Genomic DNA, 21,456 nt, shown 5'->3' with positions numbered 1-21,456 from the left:
CAAAAAAAAAAAAAAAAAAAAAAAAAAAATAGATTTGAAGCTTGAGAGGGATTGGAAGTAAGGGGGATTCTCCTCTGCCAGCTTTGAAGATGGAGGGATCCATCGGGCAAGGAACACGGGAGGCCTCTAGGATCTAAGAGTGGTCCCAGCTGACAACCAGCAAGGAGACAGGGACCTCAGTTCTACAACCACAAAGAACTGAATTTGGCCAACAACCTGAATGAATTTAGAAACAAAATCCTCCCCCAGAGTCTTCAGAGAGGAGCGCAGCCTGTTCAGTGCCCTGATTCTATCCTGTGAGGCCCTGAGCAGAAGACCCAGTCACGCTGTTCCGGGACTTCTGAGCTGATAAATGGATGTTTTAAGCCTCTATGTTTATAATCATTTGTTACTATTACATAGTAGCAATAGAAAATTAATGTAGCAAGTGAACTGTAAGTGAGAAGTTAGTGGGAGAGACAATCTTTTCTTTCAAATAACACTTCCACGCTCCTGCTTACCTCTGGTACAACCTTGAAGAGTATTTTCAAGTTGTCAGGGCTCTTGTCTGCTCCTTAGGGGATGCCTCACAAGACAGCAATGATACCAACAAGGTAGCTGAGGGCCTTGATGCTATCTGGGAGCACAAGGCTGTGTGAAATGTGTGCCTCGCTATGCTGCCTAGATGCCCAGAGTGTGGGGCTACAAGTCTGCCTGTCCCCTCTTGAAAAGAGGGTCCTTCCCTAGCCCAGTGTGTGGTTGAGGACCCTGGGAGCTCTGCCCATGCCTGCCAACTTCCTTCTAGGGCTGGTTCCTGTTTGCTCTGCCCCTGCCCTCCAAGCATGCACACTGACCGCTGCCGGCCTGGTCTTGGATCACGCTCGGAATTGATCCGCCACGTGGAGTCTCACTCCAATTCTGCCTGCCAGGCTGATCTGTCTGTTCCATGTGCTGACCTGAACCTCTCCACTCTCTGGAGCACGCCCAGCTCCACGGGGGCTGTTGCAGTTTGCAAAATTCTCCTTAGCTCCTGCCCATTGCCCTGTAAGCTGGCTACCATTCTGAGTTCCCCCCTTAGGTGAATTTCAAAATGAGGGCCCCTGGCCATGGGGCCCTAAGATGATCTGGATGCCCCTAGTAGCTGGCGAAGTGGCTTTTCGGTCTGCATTCTGAATCCTAATTCAGAAGAGCAATAATTTGGGGAGGGGGAATTTCATGCAGAAAAATCCCTAAGTGAGCCCCTACTGGGATGAACCCTGGAACCTTGTTCTACTGGGGGAGGCAGACTCGAAGCTGAGTTTCAGGCTGATAGTAAATCTAGTGAGGGGTAGACACAGGCGTCGGCATGGAATGGAGGTTAAAGAAAATGTGTGGAGTAGAGATGATCCCAGGGTTGAGTATTACTCCGTGGAATGTGATCCCTAAGAGGGAAGTTCAGCCTAGCTCTGCAGAGCCTCCCTGTAGATTGGAGCACTCGTCTCCAGGGTAAGGCCTCTCCCATGCAGACTCACCCCCTCCCCAGCGGAGACAGCGGGCCAGGTCATTTCCTGTTCCAAGAGGCAGGACAGCCACGGGTGGATGCTTTGCGAAGTTGGCCTTATCTGCAACCCATGAAGAGGAAGAGAGAACCATATGCCATGTGATTATAGAAGGCTCAAGTTGTCTAGTTATCCCTGATCTAATGCTTGAAGCCCTCATAGCATTCTTTGTTTGAATTCTTCTCCTGATGGGGAACTCACTACTTCCTAAAGCCATCTTTTCCATCTGCAGTATGTTAACCACTGCAAAGGAATCTTTCAAATTGAGTTAAATCTGTCTCCCTGTAACTTTCACCTGTTTATCCTCATTTCATCCTAATTCTTTCCTTTGGGGTGAAAGCATATAGCTCAAAAACATTAGTTTGCACAGTTTTAATCTTTAATGATAAGTAGCATTTACCCCATTTATCCCTCAGACAGACCCTGCAAGGTATTATCATTCTCATGGATGAAGAAATGGAGGTTCACAGAGGGAAAGTCATTCCACAGCCAGGATCCAAACCCAGATCTCTGTGGCTCCAAGTCCATGCTCCTCCTTTCTTCAGAGGCCAGGCAGGTGCATAAATAGTAAAACAGGTGGGTCTGAGATATCAGAAAATGGTGGGGCACTTGGAATACTGAAGATACCTCGCCTCAAGTCATTCAGGCTCAGAAGCTTAAAAATAACACTGTGTCTAATAAGCAAAACCCTCAGGTGTTATTTGACACCCGGGTACCAGTTTGCCACTTCCACCACCTCCCAGACCTGCAAACACACCAACTCCTAATCCTGTCTCCCATGATGGTTGTAAAGGAGCATCAGACTGAACTGTTAGAGAAAGCACATCAGAGCATGTATGTTTTAATCTGGCCGTAGGTCTACAGCAGCATGTTGGCTGAGCTGGAAAAGTTGAAGGAAGCCAGACACCCACTGGGCTCTGGAGGACACCACTTACATAAACCTCAGTGCACCAGGTGCCGGGGGAGGATGTGAGGGATGTGATTGGGAAGCATGGCTGGGGGTTGAGTGGGGAGTGATGCAAGAATCAGCATCCTGCGTGAAGCTCATGCTAGGGCTGCCCCAGCAGAACAGGTGTTCACAGATGCCCCAGGTAATCAGACTCATGCCGGAAGTGGCTGAGCTTAGGCAAGACTTAGGGCTGAGATTACCACCAAGAGGGTTGATGTGGAGTAAATCAGTGGACCCTCTCATCTTGCCAGAACACACAGTCCACGTTTATGCCTCCCTGCCTTTGCATGTGCTCTTCCCTTTGCCTGGAAGGCCCTTGTTTGCTTAGGTCTGCCTCTTCCTTCTGTGGTTCCCATCCCAGCAGATCAACCATCCTCACAGTGTTGAGGCTAGAAACCTGGATGTCATTCTAGATTTTTCCTTCACACACCAATTTCTATATGCTGTCCCACATCCATTTACACATCAGTTTCTATATGCTGTCCCCTTAATAGCTCTCCAAGCAATCTCTCCTCTCCATCCCGTGGTGATGGCTGAGTTCTGGTACGGTATGATTCCTTCCCATTGCTATTGCTGCAGCAGCCTCCTCTCTGCCTTCTCGGCCTCCAGTTCCACGCCCTGGTGTGTTCCCCACACTTCTACCCAGGCAGGAAATCCTTGAACCATGAGCCTGATCACACTAGTCCACTGCTTTCCCTTCTGCCATGGCTCCCACCACCCCATAGCACGCAGCGAAGCCCTTCCTGGCTCTGCCTTTCTCTCTAGCCTCATCCTTCTCACGTCCTGCCTCCCACTCGACATGTCAACCTTGCTGAAGTGCTTTCAGGGCCTTAAATCACAAGCTCTCTGTTGCTCAGCACAGAGCCCTCCCTGGTTGCCCTAATCTGGACCTGGTTCCTCTCCAGAGTGTTTCTTTAGTACCAGGGGTGATCTCATCACACTCTCTTGTAACTGACTACTTGTTTTTTCCCCAAATGCCCTGTAACCTCCCTGGGGGATGTTCCCCAAATGTCCTGTAACCTCCCTGGGGGAACTATATCTCATTCGCCACAGTATCTCCACACATATTTACTGAAGGCCTAGGTGCCGTGTTAGGTGCTCTGGCTCTAATAGCAGGCAAAAAAGCCACGGCTCTGGCTCTCATGGTACCTACAGATGAGAGGGAGAGACAGCTATTAACAAGGTCTTCATAGAAATGATGCATAATTTCAGATTATGGGAAGGAAAGGAGTGTGATCCTGTAATGAGTTATCAGGGAAGGCTTCCCTGAGGAAGCCACACTTTGGCTGAAATCTGAAGTAGAAGGCCAGGGGAGCAGAACAGACAGGCCCTGTGGTAGAAGCGACACTGGTGCCTTCAAGGGTCTGAGAGAGGGACTGGGTGTCTGGGTCTAGAGGGAGAGGATGGCGGTAGGAAATGAGGCTGGGTGGGCAGCTGCTAGACCACTTAGGGCCCTGTGGAGCATCTGAAGAGTTTTTATCTTTATCTAAGAATCCTGGGAAGCCACTGATGTGCTTTGCACACATCACAACCCCACTGACATTCAGGAATGACCACTCTGGCTGTAGCAGGACAGCACATCAGAGAGGGGACTGAAATGGGGCGGCAGAGAGCACAGAACAAGGGCTTCAGCCTCTCTCTCTTGAATGAATGAAAACTGTGCAGTTACTCCTTTTACCCTTGTTTTTTAATCTTTGGGCCACTAACCTGTGAAAGAGCAGATCACCTCACATGACCTTTCTGTTCTGGGAAGCGTATATCACCTGTGTCCTCTGAATTTTATAAAACTTATCAGCAAAGCCTACTTTCTCCTTCCCAATGGAGAGGGACCCGTGCGAGCAGCTCCAGGTACTGCAGCCATCCACCCCCTGCTGATCAGCTTCTCCTTCCTCGGCTCCCAGAGGACGCCTCCCTCCTCCCACAAACAACTCCAGAGCCCGAGGTGACAGGAGAGCGTGGGTGCCTGCTTGGCAGGGCTGTGTCCATGGAAACCAAAGCGCCTGTGGGGGAGTAGATGTGGCAGGTGTGCGGGGTGCCGGTCCCCCTCCTCCAGGTGGTCTGCTTACGACCCCTGGGGGCCCAGGTTTCTCCACCCTGTTCAGGGTCTATCCTGGCCCATCCTTGACTCCTTCCTTTCCCTCATCTCCCACATGAAGTCTGTCAGCAAATCTTGCAGGCTCCACCTTCAAAAGATATCTGACTCCTTCTCACCACCTCCTCTGTCACTACTGTGGTCCATGGCACAGTCCCCCTCCTTGGATTACTGCAGGAGCCTCCTAACTGGTCTCCCAGCTTCCACCCTTTTCTGTTTCTGTAATCTGTTGTGTCCCTGCTTTGCTTAAAACCATCCAGCATCTTGGGACCTTCCCAGTATGAAAGCCACACTCCATATGTCCTACATGTCCTAGTGACTTGGCCCTGCATTATCTCTGCTTTATCCCCTGCCACTCTACCCTCACGCACTACACCCCAGCACGCTCCCACTGCCTTTGGCAGCCTGGCCTGCTCCTACCTCAGGGCCTTTGTATTTGCTGTCCCTTCCACCCTCAGGTATCCGCAAGGCTCACCCTCCTCCAGGTCTCCATGCGAATGTCATCTGCTCCTCAAGGCCTTCGGAACCACCTGGTCTTAGATTGCAACCCCACTCCCTCCGCCGAGCTCCCTTTCCCCCTTTTCTGCTATGTTTTTATCACCTTCTGACACACTGTATGTTTCACTTATTTCTTTGTTTATTGCCTGTCTCTTCCCTCTAGAACGGAAACTACGTGAGAGTGGGATATTTGTCCTTTGTTCACTGCTACATCACCAGTGCCTTGAGGGGCGCTGGGCATCTGGAGGTGCACAGGTAGGATTTGGGGAATGAAGGACGAAAAGACCAAAGCAGCGCAGCGCTTGTTGCTCTGGGTCATCTCGGACTTTGATGACAGCCCTCCCCAGCAATACCCCTGGCTGCTTTCCTATGCTTAAGTCCCATGTCCCAGTGTTTATCTGGGTGCTGCAGGGTTAGATCTTGAATATACCCCTTGTACCAGAATTTCAGAATCATTCTCCATCATTTACTGGTGGTGCTGTGTCCAAGGACCCACAGATCCAGGCAGAGCTGGACTAGACCCACGCCTCCTGATACCCAGCCTGGGCCCTCCCTACCCTCCCTATAGCCTTTTGGATCTCGGCATATTGGACACAGCCCACCGTGGCGCTTCTTTGCTTGCGTTCATCTGTGCTTTCTAGATGTGCTTTCTGGGCTCCAGCTGCAGGTGTTTCTCTCAGGGTGTCTTGCCCCGGGCTATGCATCAATGCTTAGTTCTTTGGCCTTTATCCAGCACCCTGGACCTGCGTGGAGTCCCAGCCCTGCTCCTTTTCCCCGCAACCCCCCATCTGGCCGGTCCTGCAACTGCCTAAACCCCGGCCATGACAGCTATTTATGAAGCAAGGCCTGAAACTAAGCTGTTACAGCTGTACTAGTGGGAATCCTTCCATTATCTTCTTTTATTCTTTTTTCCACCCAAAGTAGATATTTAGTCAAGCACTGGTCCAAGAGTAGAAACAAGGATGAACAAAACATTTCTCTTTCTTGTTGATTGCCTTCCTCTGACTTTAAATATATTTATGATAAGTCAACTGCAAAGGCCCTTCCAGCCCATTCTTACCAATGCAATCCAAAATCCAGCCAACTGTCCCATCTCCTCCGCAGGCCAAGACACGGAAGTCTGGAGTATCACGGAAAAAGTTAAGTCTGGAAGTAGAAAGACCAAAATGGTTTTGTTTACAAGCTGAACTTTGACACTGCTTGAGTCAGAGTCCCCCGCCCGCTCCCTTCCCTGGGAGTATGTTATGACCTTGATTCCTTTTAGGGTTGAAAGGGTCACTTAATGTTATGAAACCAGAACTTAACTAAGCAATGCCATTGAGTATGAATCCCGTGGAGCCATCTTTGTATAAGGAGATGCTGACTCAACATTCAACACAGAAAATGGTTTTCTAGAAATTCTCTATGATTTAGGCAGAGGAATCCATAGTTTGCTTATTTTGGCACTGATACAACTAACCCCCAGCATTCTGACTCCTCTCCAGCTCTCTCACCTGCTCTGTCCTCACGACCTCCCCTTTAAGTCAGATGCACTGAGCTGGCTGGATCTTCATCCCACCCAGACCTAAGTGGAGTGAGCACCATCTCCCCTCTGGGGTCTTAACCCTTTAGAGCAGGGCTCTTAACCTGAAGGGCATATCTAAGGGGTCTGGGAGTAGAATCCAGAGGGCCATGAACTGGAAGAAAATGTTACACTCTTAACTTCCCTAAGCTCTAAGTGAAATTTAGCATTTCCTTCAATTATGTATGTAGGCCACAAATCACAGAAGTATTAACAATACCTGTGACTTTGTTAAGCAGCCCAAATCACAGGTATTTCGATGTTTTACTACAGTTGTGGCAGATATTTTATATCACTTCTGCTCATCGCTGCTTTTAATCTACAATAGCTATTAGACCTTTCTCTGGAACTTGGTATATAATGACTTAGTAAATCACATATATTCTCCTATCACAAATTTGTTTTTTACCTTTTGATAACTGTTCTTTTCAATATAATGAGTTTCCCTGTTACTCCTACATATTTCATTTTATACATTAAAAACTATTATCTTAATATTAAGAAGTGGTCCGTAGACTTCATCAGACTGCCAAATAGGTTCCTGGTGCAAAAAAGGTTAAGAATCTCTGCTTTAGCACAGACATGACCTGCGGAGGCCTTGAGGTGGGGCTTGAGACGCTGAAGCTCAGTATTTCCTCTTTGCCCTGCATCGTGATCTGAGAATACCCCTTCTGAGTCACCAATGTATGCATGGGCAAATTACCATCCCCTTCCCTCTCTTTCTCTTGCAGAACTCTGCTCTCCTGCATGAAGTGGGTTCTGAATGGAGGCTCCCTTCGGCTAGACAGCCTGTCTGATTACAGGCTGACATGTACAGCACAGAGAGATACTCAGGGCACAGTGGCTCTAGAAGTAGCCACCAGGCTTGTCATCCTGGGCAAAACCAATTGAGAATAGATGCAGTTAAGTGAGTACTGTCTGTATTCAAGTATTAAAATGCCCTAAAAGAGAGCCAGCTGGTAAAGGTATTTGTGGGCTCCTGCTCAGTCACAAGTCACAATGGAGCAGTAACTGGCAATCATGGTGACCGGGATGGCACGCGCAGCCGTACGGGTGGACTCTATTTTGAAGTTAGTTTTACAGGTAAGTCACGGCAGAGGTGCTGAATCTACATTCATGTTTCTTTCCCCTTTAGTGGGTCTTGCACCAACCCTGCCATTAATAATAGCTTTGTGTCAAACCAAAGACAGGGACAGAGTTCCTTTTTACAGTCCTTACTCCAGCCCCTATTAAGGTCTTGCTGAGCCCAGAGTAGAAATGCAGGTTCAGATGTTGGGCAAAGCAGCTGTGTGTTGGAAAGCCCAGCCTAGCAGGTGCAAGTCTGAGGACCTGGCACTGAGATAGCTTTGGGCCGGCTGGCAGGTGTCTCTAGTGCACTGTCTCTGGCCGGTAAGAAGGTACCAGTCTTTGGGTACCTTCCAGCCCTAATGCTGGAGGGGCCTCTGATTACAGGGCTCATCATGTCCGCCACCAGCACAAGGACCAGCTCCTCCCGTAGACCTTGGGTTGAGCTGCAGAGGGGCTGCCTTGTCTCCTCTCATTTTTCCCTGTCTCCTTGACACTTTGCTGATGAGCAGGGAAATAGCCAATAGGCAAATGACAGGAGGAGAAGGGCCGGGGGAGCTTGACAACCTCTAACTTGGATGATTCAGGAAAAAAGTGATTTCATTGAACAACCAATTGTCCTGATCCTTAAAGGCCCCCACAACAGAACATGCAGTGGAACTCTGAGTCAGCTGTACAGATTTCTGAAACACAGACAGACAGTGGTAAGAAAACTCTTTCCTTCTCCCTGATAATTCAGTATGAAGATACCAGCTAATATGGCCTTGCAAATAAGTTAAAATCTACCAGCCCGCCCTTCTTGTCAAGCCAACAAATGACATATGCAATTTCTCCCTCTTACAAAATCAACAACTTTTTCTGGGATAAAGTACAGGAGGCTACTTCCCAGAGTTAGCCATAATGGGTGGTCCTGAGTATCTCCAGGAGGAAGTAAGAGTAGATAGGAGGAAAAGAAGAGAAAAGGAGTGAAATGGCAGGAAGGACAAGTCCACCGATGAAAGAGACGAAAAAAAAAAAGTGACCCCAAAAGCTATCTTCTTTAGAGATCTAAGGGCGTGGGGGAGAAATAAGAAGTAAAGATCGTATCTCCATACCCTGGAGTAGGCCCCCCATTGTCCAGGTTGAAAACTTGTTTGGGGTTGAGCAGATAGTGGAATTTCCGAAGAATTCTACGGAAAAAAAAAGAAAGAGAGAGAGAGAGAGAGAGAGACCGAGACAGAGAAGGGGAATGTCATTGTGAGAAGTCACAGGAGGGCAAGTACCTCTGCAGCCCACTGATGGTGGGAACGTGGGTGCATTTATACCCAAGAGGCGAGAAGAGTGCATGCAGGCCCTGCAGACCCTGAAGTCCCAGGTCTGGCTGGCCTCACCCATGCCCTCACCCCATTTCAAGGTCTTCCCCACCATCCAGGACTCTAGTCTCCAACCCCAGGAGTAGCACCCCTTGCACAGAGGACAGGACAGAGCAACCCGGAGAACAGAATTTCCATTCTCCTAAAGCCGCCTCCTTCATGGAGACCTTCTCCCAAATGTTCTGTATGTTCTAGGTAGTATGATTCTGCTCTTTGTGGGCTAGACAAAGGCACCAAGGGACCCTCTATGGAAAGGTCACCCAAATCCTGGGATCAGGAGGACACGCAGGACCTGGGGTTGGGGCAGAGGAGGGCTGGGGGCAGTGACCACATCTAGGCTTGGTTTCAAGGCTCCAGCTTGAGGCTAATCAGGTCAGTTCAGGAGGCGTGCTCTGCCCCTAGGACTGGGGTGGGGGCGCTCATAATTCTTGCTTAAACCCTGCTTATTATTTTTTAAAACCTGGATTCCAGATCACCCTGCCATCTGTTCACTGCCCCAGAGCTGAACACTGGGAGGCAGAGCTGCTCTGCCCCTTGCCACCCCTCCCCTCCCCTTCTCTTGGGGCTTCCCACTGTCTGGGCGTTTCTTTCACTGATGAGACGGGTGCCCTGCTTTCTCAAGGGTGGGATAGGCCAGGAAGTCTCAACCAGGTGCCTCTGCCATGTCTCTTAAATCAAGAAAAGACTTGCAAGGCTGGGAAGTTAACGGACGTCTCAGAACTTGGTCTGATTCTGGGGACCATAATAATGGCCCACGTGACAGGCCGTAGGCTAGCACTGTGTCTATTTTAATTGTTCACGAAACCCCTGTGGGAGGAGAAATGATTATTACCTCCGTTTTACAGAGGAGGAAACCAAGGCACAAGGACATTAAGTCCCTTGGACCAGGTCATCAAGCAGTCTGTGGTAGGGTTGGGATTGGGCCACAGGTCTGCCATGTCCACAGCCCACTTGGTTACGGTTGGCCTAGCCTCTCCATCTCGAAAAAGAAGAGAACATACCTTTCTCCTTGTCTCCCTCCACTCTTGGGGTTCACCAAAACCAGCAGGGGGTGGGTACCCGGGGTGGGGATGATCTTATACTTAAAAGGCAAAAGAAAAAGAAATTAGCTCTGTTTCAGCCAATAGGAGGAATGCGATGAGAGTGGATGCTAAGACAGCTCCCGGGAGAGAAGCAGTTCCGGGCAGGGAGGAGAGGAGGTCAGGAGGCAGTAGGTGCTGGTCCACTGGCCGAGTTTTCTGAGGGATTAAACAGCTAAGTGTCTCCAGCCTAATGGCCTTTAAGTAGTGTTAATGGTGACAAGCGTCTGAAGTCGGGATCAGAGATGGGGCAGTGGCATCACAACTTCAAATTATTCACAATGGTGTGGCATTGTGCCCACAGCACAAGATTAGATTTTGTGAGGGATACAACTGATTATGATCTTAAAAGTTAGGGCCATCTGGCCCTACACCTAAATAAAATAACAGCCATGGAGTTAACTATACTTCCACTCCAGTACCTTCCATATCCACATTTCCAGCCCCCATTTTCCTCCTGAGCCCTGGTTCCACATTTCTCACTGTCCAGGGGGTACATTCAGCCAGATGTCTCACCAGAACATGCTCCAAACCTGACCTACCTTCTTTCCCCACAAAACTGGCCCTCTCTCCTGGCTACTGTTATTATTCATCCAGTCATACAGGGAAGACCCTGTCCTGCCAATTCTTTCCCTGGAATGTCTCTTTATCTCCGGCAGCTGCCACAGCGCCCACACTGCTCGGGCCTTGCCCACCTCAGGGGAAGCCCTGTATGCTGCCCCCATGCAGTTCCTTCCCAGGACATCACTCCTGCTCAGAAACCTTTAAAGACGTCTCGTTACCCAGAGGATAAAATCCAGATCGCCTAAGCTGGCATGCAAGGCACTTAAGTGCAGCCCCAATCTACTGTTCTCTCTTAATTACTCTAACCTTCACTGCAGTTCCAGCCAAGCCTGGCTTGTAACTTCTAGGGAGTTAATTCCCACCCTTTGGGGCTGCTCACACTGGTTTCTTCTCCTCCTGAAATGCCCACTTCCTTCTTTGCAACCTCTTAAAAAAGAACTCCTCATTCTCAGGGCCCAATTCATTGATCATTGCAACAAAAGCTATTGCACTTGAAGCACATATTGGTTTGGCCAAAAAGTTCGTTCGGGATTTTCCGTAAGATCTTATGAGAAACCAGAACCAACTTTTTGGCCAACCCAATAATATCTTCTGGGTTTCTTTTGTTATCATTTATTTGTATATGCCTTTATTTTTTATTTTCTCAGGTAAATATCACAAAACATCAAATGGATTTTAATGCCTCAGGAGCAGGGCGTGTGTGTGTATAACCTTTCTACCAAGGGCCCCATTGCCCCAGATACAAGAGTGGGTACTCAATATTAATACCTGTGTCTTCAGCAGAAGGACACACCGATACAGAGATGAAGCTTTGCTCCATATTCACTATCTAATGCCTACTTTTCCAGGTCGCAAGCTAAAAATTCACCAAACACAGGGCCATATTGTTTGAAACGGACAGCAGCATCCTTTATAAATTTTAGGAATTTTCTCATCTGCCAAGGGTGATTATTTGTGTGAAACCCAGAAGCACCTTGGAGCTTAAGGAGTAATTCTTTATCTCTGGGGGTGATATTCAAAATGTTTAACAACCTGTACAGCACGGGCACTGCCCAAGCAGAAGAGATGCAGGGTAATCAGATAGATGCCAGCTGTAAACAACTGACATACCTGCGCTCTGTGTGTGTGTGTGTGTGTGTGTGTGTGTGTGTGTGCGCGCGCGTGCTCCATCTGACTTTCTCCCTTTCAAGGTGTCTAGAGCTTTCCCACATTAAGCACCATTGCTTATGTTTTACACTCATCTATGTGTTCTCATTGAATCTTGGAGCATCGATGGGAGGTGGGCAGTGCGGGGATTGCTATGCCCCCTTTCAAACAAGGAAACTTAAGGTTCAGAGGCAGAGGAGAAGGCCCCAGTGTGCTATTTCCTTTTCCGGCACTTGTTACCTCACCAGGCTGCCTTTCCTGCATTCCCTGGAACGTTGTGAAAGGCACAAAGAGAAGTTCATTGGTGAATCCAGCTAAAAAAAAATGAGTTCTGAAATATACATTTAAGGATGAAGAAGAAATTTTGGATCTAGTTAACTCGGTTCTGGCAGATCACATTCTGCAGACAGCTTGGCAGTCCTGGAAAACCTAACTGTCTACCTTTAAGCCACATTCTTGTTATTATTCGGGGAGTATGCATAATGAGGTTTTATGCAATGTGTTCCTAAAACGGTGATAGAGCCAGTTCGGCCTGCCACGGGATCAACCAACCTCCCTTCACACCACTTGCCTACAGTGTGGTTGTCAAAGGTAACCCCAGAGGCTGGAAATACAGTGTCCTGTGTGATATAATCAATCAGATAAGAAAGCAGATGTTGAGATGTGTTTCTCTAGAAGCCAAATCCTGTTCTCCCCGCCACAGCTTTGGACCAGCTTAGAACGAGTGAGTGGATTTGGGGCTTGCTGAGGTACCTGAGTTACAAGTTCATCCTTGGCTGACATGCTACCATCAGACTTCCCATCTTGCCTGTCCTATAAAAGAGAGGAAAGACAAGCACCTTTTGAAAAAAAAAATGCCTACTACAAAAAAGGAAATCAGAAGAAAAACAAATGGTTAATATAAAGGAAGAGAATAGAAAACCAATATAGTGTAGGGAGGAGTTTTTCAAAGTGGGACTTTGGACGTAAAAAAAGAAATGTTCCCTTTGGTTTTCTCAAGGACTCTCCAGGCAGTTGTCATCACTTGCCCTGACTTTAACTCCGAGACACTGGAAGGGACACAGTGTTTCAGAGGAAACACTGAAATGGGCAGAAATCTACTTTGTTGATTTAGAAGCTTGAGCTTTGAGAAGCAAGGTCTCAGATCTGGTTTCTCTGTTAAGCACTACCTAAATGATGCAATACGAAGTCATATGTCCTATTTTGTTTGTTTGTTTTTTCAATGTTTATTATTCATTTCATTGAGGTTTAATGTCACATATAGTAAAATGTTCAAATTTAAATCTACAGTTCTGTGAATTTCTGCATACGTATATGCCCTTGTAACTACTGCCTCTTCTGGCATAATTCTGTTGTGACTCCTGAAACCTTATTGGTTTTGCCTGGCTTTTGAATTTCATATCAATGGAATCATAGACCATATCTTTTCTGAGTCTAGGTTCTTTTGTTCAGCATTATATTTCTGGGATTATCCATATTTTTGCATCTAAGCATGGTTGTTTTCCATTGCAATGCAGTATTCCATTATACTAATCTGCCTCAACTTATTTACCTATTCTCTTGTCAATGGTCATTTAGCTTGTTTCCAGTGCCTGACTGTTATGAATAAAGTTGATAGGAACATTCCCGGACATGTCTTCTGGTGGAATAAATGCTCGTATTTCTCACAGGAGGGGAATTGTTGAATCATAGAGTTTGTGTATTTCCAACTTAGTAGATACTGCCAAATAGTTTTTAAAGTGGTGGTTTTTTTCCTTTAGTTTTTAATAAGAAAGAAGATGGTCAAGTCAAGGGTGAGATGTGAGGAATCAGTGGAACTCAGCAGCAACTTTAACATGGAAAGAGAACAGTTAAGGTGTTTGGTGCTTGGCTTGAAAGAGGGGTCTTCAACACAGAAGACAGAAAAAGTTTCAGATGGGGATAAATAGAGTTTAATTTTGCATCTTTCATTTCCAAGAAGGGCTGTGACACCCAAGTGGAAATCTTCAAGGCAGAGGGAGGTCCATGTTTGGACACAGGAGAGAGGGTGACAGGGACAAGGGAGGCCTGGGAAGCCTAGCTGTGCACAGGTGTTGACTGAGGTTCCATATATGTGATCTGCCTGCAAGGTGCTTAGAATGAATGCGCTTTCCTTGCTGGGCCATTTCAGAGCATTCTGGGTGGCCAGCGGTTGGAATCATTTTAGTCAGGGAAGTTTTCCCTCACAATCTGACTGTGCAGCACTGACCTCTTTTAAACCTGGGCTGAAAACACAAATCCTAAGAGTTGCTGAGGGAGCCCTCTGAGGGATATGAATGTCTGAATGCTGCCTGCATCTGAAACATGAGCTGGGGTTGCAGGGGAGCCAGAGCCCCATTGGGGTGGCAGCACTTACCCGGGTGATGGGGCATATTGACGTGGGCAGCAAAATGTGGTCTCTGAGCTCCCCACCATCACACAAAGTTGACAATTCACATTTGCGGTGAAACTGGAGGAAAAAATGATGAGAGTTAAGTGAAAGTGATCAAGGAAATGTCAAGTATGAGGGTTTAGAAATTTACTAGGGAGGCAGGTTGCCTAGTGATCCTTTAAATCCTGATGCACTGCTGGCTTTCACAGTATAGCAGAGAGAGAGAGAGAGAGAGAGAGAGAGAGAGAGAGAGAGAGAGAGAGTGTGAGTGTGTGTGTGTGTGTGTGTGTGTGGTGTGTAATGTGTACTGGTGTGTGTGCTTGGTTATGGGTGCCAAGTCTGCTGTGGGCAGAGAAAGGAGACCAAGTGCTGCCCATGGCAGCTGGAGCAAAACGGTCCCGAGCAGGCCTGTGGCCTGTCCGTATGGTACCCCCATGTGGATTCCAGAGCCCCCATGGGATATTTGCTCCCTAGGCTCTGAGACACTGGAAGGAAGGAGATCTTGTTGAACAAACTCATGAGAGGCTGGAGGTAAACTCCATGACTCGACCTCTGCATTTTAAGAGTTCTGCAGTCCTTTCTGAGGCTGATACCCAGTCAAGGAGACAAGACACGGCACTGAGTCTGCTTTGGAAGCAGGTCAGGCAGCTCTAGGTGTCCAAGGAGGAAGTGGACATTTGTCATGGATGATGGCAGTGGGCACAGGCCTCTTGTCCAGACAGTGGGGTTGCTGTCAGGAGTGTGCCTTCCTCTGATGCAGGTGACTGAGTATCTAATTCCTCTCCCACTCTGTCAGTGCCCCCGGCCCAGATGACACCCAGGCGAAGGAAGTTAATGGTCCAACCTGCTGTTCACAGCTGCCTGGCCACAAAGAGAGTAGAGTGGTCAGCTTCTTGTTAAGCAGCCCTGGGGGGTGCCCTCTCTCTGGGCATCTTGGTGATTTACTGGAGGCAGTTAGACTTAGGGCACTGAACAGGGGCTCTAGGCTCCCTCTCTAGCCTTGCCCACGTAGCTCTGCTCATGCCCTCTGGCAGGATGTCCACTGCTGCCTGGCTGCAGCTTGAGCAAAAAACCACACTGAAAAGCAGCAGGGCTGCCCTGGGCGCCAACCCACCGTCATCCGGCACCGCAGGCAGTGCCGCGCGGTGACACTCTGGTAGCACTTGATACTTTTGTGGCACCGGTCACACTTGACAGAGGAATTCCCTTCCACCCACGCGTGCTGCATCCCCTGCAGGAGGGAAGCGAAGGATACCAGGGAAGGCTGCAGAACCACATCCCAGGGCCCTGGGCCCTGGGCCTGAGAAGAAGGGTCTGGGAGGAGCGCAGGGAGTGGGGAGGCCAGAGAGGGTTGGTTCCTGTTTAGTGGATGCACTTCTGGATGCCAGGCTGCTTTGCTGCATTGCACCAGTGTGGTCACTCCCTACCTAACCTCTATCATGCTAATCGAGGTAGATGGAAAGCCACTTTGCCTGCTCTTTGAACAGTTCACCCCCTCTGGCAGTCAAGCCTCTGAGCATCTTGTCTTGCAGTTCATCTCTCTGTCACCGGAACTCTTTGCAAAGGGATGTGTTTGTGTGTGCCCTTTTCTGGAAGGCAGCGGGGTGCAGAGAAATACAGGAGGGCTTGGGCTACAGACAAAACTGGTTGGAGTCATTGATCTTCCACTTTGCAGTGGGGTGACCTTTGGCCAGTTCCTGGACCTCTCTGAGTCTCAGGTCCTTCATCTGCAGAAATTGGCATAAAATGCCCCACCTCTGAGTTTTCTGGGAGGATTCAATGAGACAGCACATTTGGAAAGGCCTTCCTGGCACAGTCCTGGCCCTTGGGGGGTGCCCCTGATGGGGAATCCCTTCCCCCTCTGTCTTCTATGGGCCGGTGCCTCCCAGCCTTAGCAGCCCCTCAGGACCACCTGGCCAGCATCTAGAAGTCCTAATGCCCAGCCCTCACTCCAGACAAAATAAGAGTCTCTGGGGATGAGACCCATCATTAGTATGTTTTAGAGCACACTGAGTGATTATCATACGCAGCCAAGGTTGAGAAGCACTCAGGAAGGAAGTTAGAGAGAAAGCCCAAAGGGATTATTGTGGGTCATCAGCCAGCAGCTTTCACATCTGTTTCCTGGAGAGCGTGTTGTACCTGCCTCTTGGCCAGGACATGCCCCTGAAGCAGCCCAGGAACTTGGGAAGCAGGTGTGAATGCATGTGTACGTGTGTGACTGTAAGTGTAAAGCGACCCATGACACCAAATTCTGGGGGTCTGAGCCCTCAGTTAAGTCCCCCAGGAATTCTATAGAACCCCTCAAAAAATTTTTCACCAGGGTATCCCGAATAGCGGAAGGGGTGGATATGGACTCTGGGGGAACGTGGGGACGTAGCCTGAAGTGCCAACTACAAGCACAATATTAAAAACACATGGAATATTTGCACGATACCATCCATGTCTGTATTAGATAAAAGTTTAAAATTACTTATCAATTAAGTTACTGTGTCCTCCTTCCAAAAGATTTTCGGTAAAACTGTTGCTCTAGAAGATGTGTCACATTTACTTTGTAGTTTCTCCTTCTGCCATTCACCCCTGAGGGTATAAAGAACTCAGTTTGCTAATCAATTTGTCATCTACATGGTCACAATGAATTTGTTCTGAGATTATTATTATTTTTACTTTACAGAGAAAAAATATGAGGCTGCAGAGAGGTTAAGTAACTGGTCCTAGGTTCCAAGGCTGGTAAGTGGCCAAGCAGGGACTCATGGCCAGGTCTCCTAACTCCAAGTCCACAGTAGTCTCCCAACACCACGTTGCCTTCTCCATCCTCTTCCAGGATCAGAAGAGATGGTTAAAGACTTAGTTTGCCCCTGAAGACTCAGAAGGTCATGAATGTGCCCTGCTGGTCCCTCAGAGGTCTCCCTCTGTTCCAAGTGTGGCAATGGCAGGAGTGCAGGCTTAGGGCCTGAGCCCAGGAGGTGCACCATATGTCCTGGTGAAAGGCATGGACATGGGACGGTGTGCGTATGGGCGTGGTACGGAAGGAATAGACAAGAGGCCACGCGGTGTCTCACAGGCATGCATGCGTGTCCCTGGAGGTGTCCTTCTCTCTCGGAGTCCTACTGGGGAGGGCTGGATACCACTCCCACCTGCTAACCATCTCCTGACTCAGATTCCTCAATGGGGTTTTCCCTCTGCAGGAACTCCGAGTGCCTTTCCCCTGCTGATTTAAAGAAGAGTCTATTTCCAGACTCAGTGAATGGTACCAGCCAATGGCCACCTTAGAAACCTGGTAGCCATTTCCAACCTCTCTCCCTCTCTCATCCCCTACATGATTGTCACCAGGTCCTGGTGGTAGGACCTTCCAAATTATCTCTCAGACTCTCCCTTTATGTCTTCCACCTTAGCCGGTGGGACAGCCAAAACACTCAACAACCGGCATGGCTGGCGGACACTCACTCAGCACAGACACAGCCATCACTGTGCTACTGTAGACAAGGCAGAGCGTAGTGGGTGAGTGCAGACCCCACCCCAGTCAGGCCCTAGGGCAGCATTAACTCTTGCCTGAACTGTTGGAAAAGTTTTTTTCATCCCCTCTGATCTGATCTCTCTCTGGCACCATGGTCAGAGCAATTAACCTAATTTGCAAACCCAAACATCTCCTCATGTACTCAAAGCTCTTCAATGGCCCCTTAGCTACAAATGAAACCCCTTCCCAAGTCCTCAGCTGGCCTCACAAGACCTGGATCTCACCAGTTCTGCAGCACATCTCCCGCCGCTTCCCTCTAAGCATCCTCTATCCCAGTCACACGGAACCAAGTACAGATCCGAGAATAAGCCACGTCTCCATGCCTTCACACTTGAGGCTTCTCCAGCCTGGGGTGCCTTGTCCTCCTTGATTCCTTATGAAATCCTGCTGACTTGGGTTCAAGACACAACTCAAATGCCATCTTTTTGGTGAAAGCTTCCCTGTCTGCCACCCTTGGTGCCTCAACTGTATGTCCCACACAGCCCTATCGCTACTGTACAGCTCCCTACTTTGCGCTTTGCTTACATGCCTGTCTCCTCCCACTAGACTGCACAGTCCCCCAGGCTGAGGACCACCTTTTAAGCTGCATACCCCCGGCACAGGATCTGGCACACGGTGGGCACCAGGGAGATGCTAAATGGACTGATGGATGGACAAGATGGTTTAAGGGTGGTCCTCAAGGCAGAGAAGGGACTGTATAAAGCTCCCAAAGCCCCTTCCTGCCCAGAAATCTGTGGAGATGGACATGTTGCCTGGGACACAGCATGCAGGAGAACAAGGCAATAGGTATCACCAACCTCACCGCCCCTTTTGGTTTTTGAGTTCGTTTTGATACATCCAGGAATGTTTTTGGATACACAGCGTTCATGGACAGTGTATTTACAGTCTGAAAATAAAAATAAGGAAAGTGACTGTGAGTGACCACGTAGGGAAGGTCAGCCATCCCCCTGCCCCCCACCCCAGCTGAGGCCCGTGCCTCCCTCTGCGTGGCCAGTCAGGGGCAGGGGACATATGGAGCTGGCCTTGCCTAATGGCAATTCAAGTCTCCAGTTGTTCACTGAGAAGAGTCCATGACTATCTCCCAGACATGCTCCTGCACCCTCCCCCCTGCCACACTGCCTTCCACCGCGGGTGGTGAATGCAGCTGGAAAACATCCCCAGAAAGGTGCTTTCCACTTAAGGGGCGTGAGGAGTCATCCTGGCTATGCCAATGCCACAGTACTGAATGTCAGGATGTTGGGGCGTGGATAGCAAGGCCGGGGTCTTCCTAACTCTGGAGACAGGCGGGCCTGGGCCTGAACTCTGGCTCTACCCTTTGTAACCACCCACACGATCTAGGGTAAGTTCCTTCACCGCTCTGAAATTCAGCGTTTTCTACAAAATGGGAAGAAGATTGCTTTCTATTTGCAGCGTTACATAATTTGTATAAAGCACCACGTGTGCGGGTCAGAACAGCTATTCCACAAATGACTGCTGTTGTTACTGTTTACTACTGTGCCAACAGGCCTAGAACGTACTAGGAATGAGGCTGGGCCTATAAAAAGTGGGTGAGAGCTGGATTTGAAATAGGTGCTGGAAAGACAGGTGGGCCCCTACTTTTTGCCTGCTGATGCTTGCTCTTGGTAGACACTGGGCCCAGCTCTGCTACGATGACTTTTGTGGCTGAGGTTGCCTGCTGCCTGGCTCCTGTGTGCATGGCAGATAAAACATTTTGGTGACCTGCCCCGTACCCGACGGCCCTCGCTGCAGCAGCAGCTCCCCAGTCCCTGGAGGGTTCAGGCTGAGTGCTTGCTGTCTGCATCCTGAGGTGGGGGACAGGATTCTGCACCCACGCACCCTGGGCCCTACAAAGCCTTCTTGCTGCAGCCCCTCCCTTCTCTACCTGCTCTGCAAACCCACCCTCTTTCCTACATGACCCCTTCTTTCTTCCTTCTCTTCCATCTCTTTCTTCTGTCCTCCTTTTCAGTCTCCCTCCTTCCTTTTCCATGTGTGTTTTTTTCTCCTCTCCAATCTGACTTTACTAAATGGATTATAAAGTGAAACAAGTGGATAATTTTAATTCCATTGTATATATGAATATAGTTGCTTATTAATTAAAAAAAAAAAACAGGTTCTTCTGAGCAACCAAAACATTCACTAGCAAAACTCAATTGAAATTATTATGAGATGCTTTTTAATTACATTTGAACCTTAATAACTTTTTTTCTAGGCAGTCAGTGGCCTATGACGAGACTCCAATAGGATAATATTTGTCCCTTTGACTTGGGTAGAACAAAAATAGGACATGGAAGTTTTGCTTTATTTTCTGCTGTTGGAATAATATGGCAAATCCCTCAAGCTAGGAAGCAGAGATGCCTAAACTTTTCTGAGAATGGCTCAATCATGTATAGAGCAGGACAGTTCCTGGGAAAAGGGGTTTGAAGGAAGTTTACTCACAAATGCAGCACAGGCCTTGCTTCCGAGCACCCATCAGCGTGACATGGCAGAAGTTGCAGTAGGTTGGTTTCTTGAAATGCTTCATGGTCCAGGCGTGCCTCCCGTCCCCCTTGGAGCCCTGTAGGGACAGCAAGACAATGAGATGCAGGCAGCCCCACTCTTTCTAAAAAGAGTCTCTTCTCATATTTGGAAAACAAGTTTATTTTGTCATTCACTTATTCACAAATTTATTTTGTTATTCACTTATTTTACTGTTGTAAAGATTATTTTAATAGGAATGCAAATCAAAACAAAATTCTTTGTGTGTGTGTATTTTCTAAAATAATCAAATATTAAAAATTAGGGCCATCTGAGTGGAGTATGTGGTGGGGGGAGTGGAAATCAGAACAATCTTTCTTTCTTTCAATCATCTATTAATCATCTATTACCTATCAATCATCTATTATCTATCAACGATCTATAATCTATCTATCGCCCATCTATCTATCCTTTAAATGTTTACAACCTTCAACTTATAAACTTCCTTTCTTGGATTCTATCCTAAAGAAATCATTTTTGAAAGATAGATGAGCATTTTTGTGCTCTGTCAGATGTTTAACCCAGCATTATTTAAAATAACTGAAAATATCCTAAAGGCCTCAAAATGACCAAAAGGTTTGTGGTACATCTGTATGATTTAATGTTAAGTGGCCATCAAAAAGATATTTATAAGAACATTGAATGGTTTGGGAATGTGCTCATGATACTAAGTTCTACGGGAAAAAAACAGAATGCGAATTTGATGATATATTATGATCTCAGTTTTATACAGTGATATGTTGTACGGGAAAAAATGTCACCAAACTGTTAACGGAGGTTAGCTATAGCTAGCAGCACTATGGATTTATTTTATTCTCTAATTTCTACTTTCTTCTGTATTTTCCAAATTTTCTACAGTGAGGAGGTACTAGTTTTATAATCAGGAAAAAATTAGCTTAGTAAAAACAATGTACTCCTCTCATCACCTTTCTGTGCACAGATAAAACAGCGAAGAGACAGAGACAGAAAGAGGGTTAAGCCATTTCCCCTTGACGTGGCTTGGAAGCAAATTCATTCTATCTACCAGATAAGCCAAGCCTCACGTAATCACACACCTTCCCTGGACACCAAAGCTCCCACCTTCTAGCCCCTGGGAGCATAGGCTTGCTGGAGACTGTGGCTTCAAGAGCATCCCTCCAGGTATGGTGTCCTTGACCTTTTGTCATAGGCTCCATCAAAAGAGTAACACTCAAAAAAAAAAAAAAAAAAAAAAAAA

General features: G+C 47.9%; 1 protein-coding gene across 4 annotated transcripts in view; it reads right to left on the bottom strand.

Annotated features, from left to right (window-relative positions):
- DGKG (diacylglycerol kinase gamma) overlaps window positions 1-21,456 on the bottom strand; it is a 164,734-nt gene that overhangs the window by 91,492 nt on the left and 51,786 nt on the right. Inside the window, exons 9-17 of one of the 4 annotated variants that reach the window (XM_007451380.1) lie at window positions 20,163-20,280; window positions 18,524-18,612; window positions 15,327-15,443; window positions 14,198-14,290; window positions 12,577-12,636; window positions 10,036-10,115; window positions 8,777-8,851; window positions 6,117-6,202; window positions 1,491-1,580 (exon numbers count right to left, since the gene is read on the bottom strand). In XM_007451380.1, the coding sequence (XP_007451442.1) occupies window positions 1,491-1,580; window positions 6,117-6,202; window positions 8,777-8,851; window positions 10,036-10,115; window positions 12,577-12,636; window positions 14,198-14,290; window positions 15,327-15,443; window positions 18,524-18,612; window positions 20,163-20,280 (808 nt within the window). Of the gene's footprint in view, window positions 1-1,490; window positions 1,581-6,116; window positions 6,203-8,774; window positions 8,852-10,035; window positions 10,116-12,576; window positions 12,637-14,197; window positions 14,291-15,326; window positions 15,444-18,523; window positions 18,613-20,162; window positions 20,281-21,456 lie in introns of all 4 variants that reach the window. The other 3 variants (XM_007451381.1, XM_007451382.1, XM_007451383.1) reach the window with 3 other exon arrangements.

The sequence above is a fragment of the Lipotes vexillifer genome, unplaced genomic scaffold (assembly GCF_000442215.2).
Source record: "Lipotes vexillifer unplaced genomic scaffold, Lipotes_vexillifer_v1.1 scaffold513, whole genome shotgun sequence".
NCBI classification, from domain to species: Eukaryota; Metazoa; Chordata; class Mammalia; order Artiodactyla; family Lipotidae; genus Lipotes; species Lipotes vexillifer.
Note: the sequence above shows the minus strand (reverse complement) of the source record. Positions and strands in the feature narration are given on the sequence as shown.